At 47.4% G+C, this 5,643-nt stretch overlaps 1 protein-coding gene across 1 annotated transcript; it reads left to right on the top strand.

Moving 5' to 3' along the window:
* The first annotated feature begins 792 nt into the window (after positions 1–792).
* On the top strand, positions 793–4,477 carry LOC116250178 (uncharacterized). Its single transcript, XM_031623648.2, has 7 exons — positions 793–1,537; positions 1,628–1,826; positions 2,090–2,190; positions 2,335–2,438; positions 2,587–3,030; positions 3,122–3,250; positions 3,466–4,477. Exons 1-7 carry the CDS (start codon positions 1,208–1,210, stop codon positions 3,605–3,607), a joined length of 1,449 nt encoding a protein of 482 aa, XP_031479508.1. The 5' UTR covers positions 793–1,207; the 3' UTR covers positions 3,608–4,477.
* Positions 4,478–5,643: the final 1,166 nt, after the last annotated feature.

Below are 5,643 nucleotides of genomic sequence, written 5' to 3'. Positions count from 1 at the left end.
GCTCCGCGACAGATATAAGCATGCGTGACGTGAGTTGGTTTCTGCATCAGTCTTTTTCTTGATGAATAAGGGCCTCTACTTGGATGAGAGATTGACTCCAAAGAGCTTGTACTTGTAGTTTCCGAAGTTTCTTATGCATTCCATTAGCTGCGTGTCTTGAGTTGGGTTTGACATGAATTTTTTGTTAGTAAGGTGTGCAATCCTCTCTCTCTCTCTCTCTCTCTCTAGGCTGACACAGTGGCAAGCAAGCCGAGTTTATAGTCACATTTAGCGGCAGCCATACCATGGTCGCTGGGGCCTTGCGTCTTATTCTATCTAAAAATTAAGTCATGGTCTGTTCGCACGAGGCTGAGAGGCTCATGGACTACGGTCCACGCGTTTGCGTCCACACCGATTAATCGTAATCGCCCATTCCACGGATGCAAAGAGATCTGAAACGGGGGGCCCGATCAAGGTATGTAGGACAGCCAAAGGTGTTTTCAATTTGGAATTCGCCTGCTCTGCTGAGTAGTGAGTACCGACCGACCAACAAGGGAAGGAATACGCAATTTCATTGCCACGTGGGCCCAGCTTTAGAGTTTTGCGTTCGCATCCTGGTTCAGTTTCAACCAGGGCTCTCCCTCTTTTTTCTCGGGTGGTGAACGATTTGAATCATTCGATAAATCAGAAAGGAGGCTGAATCCTGTTGGCTGGGGCATACAATAATTATTGGTCATCTTCCTCCCTCTCCAGTCTCCAGCGCACCCACAAAATTAAAAGCAAGATGGTAGTGAACGATTTGAATCATTCGATAAATTAGAAAGGAAGCTGAATCCTGTTGGCTGCGGCATTCAATAATTATTGGTCATCTTCCTCCCTGTCCAGCGCACCCACAAAAATTAAAAGCATGATGGGGACAGGAAGTGTGAAGATGTGGCGTTGGTGGGTACGCTTCCAAGTAGATGACCCGAAAGAGGCAGGCAATAACGGAACTTTCGCGAAGGATAATCGTGAAAAGGAACAGGACAGTTGAATCTGAGTCTAGCCAGGGCGGCATCCTTTTTCTCTTCGTTGGACTTTCCTTCCGCAACCACCCTGCTGGAGCTTCGTTGGACTACCCTTCGCCTCCAGAAGCCCACCCTTTCCTTTTTAGCTTAGGTGCCATCGGAGACCATTTTGCGATTTATCAGGGAAAGGAAGGGGAAACAGCGGGTGCTCAGAAAGAGAGATGGGGCTGTGGCTGCTGGCTTTGGATTGTGCGGAGCTTCTCCTGAGCTCCGCGGTTCACATGATGTACGGCATGTACATTTTCAGTGCGGCTATTGCCTCCGACATAGATCGCTTAATGACCCCTAGCAGCGGCAGGGTGGTTGGGACTAGCAGCAGATTGAGGTGGATTTCTCCTAATCCTCCTCCGTCGGACAGGGTGAAGGAGGAGAATGCCGATCATCGCTCAAAGTTTCCGCGAGGACCCAACGACGTCCACACTAATCGGAAACCAAAAGAAAATCTGCCTCCTATCGTACTTGTGCACGGAATTTTTGGTTTCGGGAAGGGGGTGGGTAGCAAAATCCTTTTGCCCCTCTTCTAGTAGGGAGAGACCTGGCCTGCCTGTTTGATTTCACTTATCCCGTTCTGTGCATCGCAGAGATTGGGCGGTCTCTCCTATTTTGCCGGCGCGGAGACGAAGGACGAGTACGTGCTCGTGCCCGATCTTGGGTCGTTGACAAGCATCTACGACCGGGCACGAGAGCTCTTTTATTACCTCAAAGGAGGGCAAGTTGATTATGGAGAAGAACACAGTAAGATCTGCGGTCATTGCCAATTCGGTAGAGTATACAGTCGAGGTACTTCCTTGGCATCCCTCTATCAACAAAAAGTTTTTTCGATGTACCCTCTCATCAGAACAAAACGGAAAAGACAACCGAACAAGAAAAAAAAAACGGACAAAGAACTGGAAGAGGATAGAAGGACAAAACCCTCATCAATGAAATGATCAAAATGAAAGGAAGGGAGAGGACTCATATTCTTCGGGATTGTGGGTCTGAGACGTTTCTTTGAAAGCCTCTTAGTTATTGGTCTCACCCCTGGTGTCGACATTCCATTTCAGGGAACTACGAGGCATGGGACGAGCAACATCCTGTCCATTTTGTAGGCCACTCGGCAGGGGTGCAGGTTGTCCGGGTGTTACAGCAGCTGCTCGCGGAGAAGGTATGCGGCATCCCCTGTAGAGCAGCGACCAAAAATTGATCTTTAAAACTCGAACTTTTTACCAAATGGATTGGAAGTAATTAACAAACAGGAGATGCCTTTTCTTCCCCTTTTTATTTTTCTTGTATTTGGCTGTTAAACTAGGCCTTCAAGGGGTACGAGGACACTTCCGCAGATTGGGTATTGAGCATCACTTCTTTGTCCGGTGCCCTCAACGGAACAACCAGGACCTACATGGATGGAATGCAGTGAGTGCATTTTGCTTTGTTCTGAGTTTAATTTTTTTTCGCTTACCTTGTTACCGAAGGCGATGATGGGTTGACTCCAAAAACGGTGAAGGCCACGGCGATGATTTTGTAACGTTGGTCGATGATGGATTCTGTAATGGAATGACAGGCCCGAAGACGGGAGATGGATGAAACGTTTGTGCCTCCTCCAACTATGCCGTGTTGGTGTGATCCTATATGAGTGGTTGGATATTCCGTGGCTGAAAAGGTATTATAGCTTTGGTTTCGATCATTTCCGCATGGGATGGTCGAGCCTGGGCATCTCTGGACTCATCGACTCCCTGCTAGCCAACAACGGGGGAGGGCCGTTCGCTTCGGGAGACTGGATCTTGCCTGATCTCACCCTTCAGGGATCCATGCAACTCAATGCAGCACTGAATACCTTCCCCAATACCTTCTACTTCAGCTACGCCACAAAACGTACCACCAAGGTGATGGGCACCACCGTCCCGTCTAGCATATTAGGAATACATCCGCTACTGTTCATTAGAGTCCTCCAGATGACAAGATGGCGCCATCCTCCCAATGTCCCATCTCCCTACAAGGGGTACAGGTCTGTTCTTTTTGGATTGAAACTTTTCTGGCTTTGATTAGCTTGCTGATGAAACAAGTCCAATGATCACGCGCACCTTCAATCTTTCTAGAGACGAGGATTGGCATGACAACGATGGAGCAGTCAACACGATATCCATGACGCACCCTCGCATACCGGTAGAGCATCCTAGCCAATTCGTTGCAGACGATCAGCACCATCCCCTTAGGCCAGGCATATGGTAGGTTTTCAATTTTCGGATACCAAACTCCGCGAAATGGTAATAAGTTGGTTCTATTTTGTGCTCTGACATGATGCGTAAAATGATGATGCACGCTACATGGGAAAAGAAGCTAAAGGATACGTTACAACTCATCAGTGTGTAGTGAGTGTAGTCCCCTTGCTGACCACCATCTTTTCCCCTCTCCCCCTCCCCCTATCCTTGCCTTTGCCTAGGTACTACAAGATTGTGGAAGCGGACCACATCCTCTTCATTGTAAATCGGGAGAGAGCTGGTGCCCAGTTTGACGTCATCTACGATAGCATCTTCGAGCGGTGCAGGAAGCATATCACCAGGACGACGATATGCATTCAGTGAGGACAGCAACTTGGCATAATCATGTTCACGGCCTGAAATGCCCCACCTCCTTATTGCAGACACAGACGGCCGCTAGCGGGTGGACAGAGTGCGTGGGAGGAGGTAGCCGCCCGTCGTGCATTACCTTACCTACTACGAGCAGCGAGGCGTTGGGGGGGCATCTGGTGACGTGGACTTTGTCCTCCTCGCGCGATAGACAACAGAAATGGGCTAGGCGGGAGGAGGGCCCTCAGCCATAGGTGATAAACCCACCAACAAGAGAGTCCAGCCATTTCACACCACCTGCGCAGCCTCAGGTCTCTCGTGTCCTCCTGCTGAAAAGTTGAAGATGCAGTCGTTTGTGAAGAAGGTGCTGAGGGTGCAACAAGAAGGGGCAGGCAAGTTTCATGTATTTCCTGGGGGATCGAGGTTGGTCGCAGGGGACACTATTTGCAGTTTTCCAGCCCAATGGTTTTCCAAGACATTAGCTTTAGTTGATTGTACATGCTGAGGTGCATCAAGAAGTACGACCTGAACTGCATCAACATAGAATGTTTATGCAATCGGTAATTTTACACACAAGATGAGTCTGATGGTGGTAACGAAACATACTGAACAGTTAAATATAAAAAGAGACAGAAAAAGGATCTCTTTCATTTTTTCGACAAAGTTCAGTTCTCTTCTGGTAGAGAAAGGTGAGCGGAAAAGAAATGGTGATCTTGAGTCTTCTAAAATAACACCATGTCTGAACCCATCACCATTACATAGCAAAGTCTGAATCTATCATAGTTATAGCTTTAAACATAATACAGAAATTGACATTCCTGTCGTAGGCTCCCCGTCGTTGCCACCAAAGCAATCACATTAGATCGCGCTAGGAAGCATAGCTTTGTAACCGAAAAGAGATCCAATGCAAATTCTATGTACTTCCATCGTAAGAACAGTGCATGTACTCTCTGGTGAAATAATTGGATTCGTTCTTTTCCTTTTTAGGAACCATTCGACCTAGACAACAATCATACCATCCAGAGCACGTTAGCAACAAAGGCCTACAGCAAGGTGAAGAAATCATATTTATGGCACAATAAACCTGTTCATTACCAGACATCGGCGTTGAGGGGTAAACGTAAAAACTATATCAAACGGGCATTTATGCATATTAAGATATATCGTGTTGGATCCTCTTCTGCCCTGAAGTGCTCTACGTGGCTTTTTATGCAAACATCTAAAACTCATTTATCACGAAGCACCTCCAGACACCCAAGCAAGGCATTGAAGATAAGGTGCTAAAAAAACCGAACAGATGGGACGCTGAAGAAGAAAGGCGACAGAAAGGGCATGCGTATCACCGTTCTAAACAAGGAAACGTGCACCAGTTAAGTCCACGGTATGGCCATAACCAGGTACAGTTCCTTGAACAAGCAACCGGCCAGGGGGAACCATGGAGAGCATTTGATTCGCGGAATGCACGCATCCTGCACATCATGAGAACATGAGGGGAAACATGGAGTTCCTGTTCATGCCGCGGGGCACAAACATACAGAAACAGATCACTTGAAATGATAAGACACCAAGAGAAAACGCACCAGCAGAACACTTCATAAATCATCCACTAGTGAACCCTTGAAAACAGGAACAGACGGAGAGCTTCCAAGATGGTCCTTAGATGACAACGAAGGGCCTCATGTTCTCCATCTTGGCCTACCAGAAGGGGACTCACAGTCTTGCCTGGCATAATGAGCTAGAATTGACTTCTACCTGAAGCTCATGCATTTCCACCCTCTAATACATTCGTGCTATGCTCAGGCAAGCTTTTCCAATGGCACCGCAGCCATACATGAACATCATTTGACACATACAAATGCTCAATAGTGGTAAGTTTACAAGAACGTCTGTGGCCAGAACATCAAAATAGGTCATGCCCAAGTCGTCACAAGCTAGCATTGCCAAGGCAATCACCATAGCACATGGAGGTGGACACCATGATCCAACCAGGAAGCAGATTGTAACCATCATCATCAAATTTCGACGATTGCCTAGGTCTCAAACTCAAAATA

This window comes from Nymphaea colorata, chromosome 3 (genome assembly GCF_008831285.2).
Source record: "Nymphaea colorata isolate Beijing-Zhang1983 chromosome 3, ASM883128v2, whole genome shotgun sequence".
Classification (NCBI taxonomy): Eukaryota; Viridiplantae; Streptophyta; class Magnoliopsida; order Nymphaeales; family Nymphaeaceae; genus Nymphaea; species Nymphaea colorata.
This window is presented reverse-complemented; position numbering and strand designations above follow the sequence as displayed.

Bases quoted from the DNA above. Each gene is read 5' to 3' on its own strand.
- LOC116250178 (XM_031623648.2), top strand. From the start codon at position 1,208: ATGGGGCTGTGGCTGCTGGCTTTGGATTGTGCGGAGCTTCTCCTGAGC. The intron at 3,031-3,121 runs GTCTGTTCTTTT...CAATCTTTCTAG, and splicing joins TCTCCCTACAAGGGGTACAG to AGACGAGGATTGGCATGACA. The intron at 3,251-3,465 runs GTAGGTTTTCAA...GCCTTTGCCTAG, and splicing joins CCCCTTAGGCCAGGCATATG to GTACTACAAGATTGTGGAAG.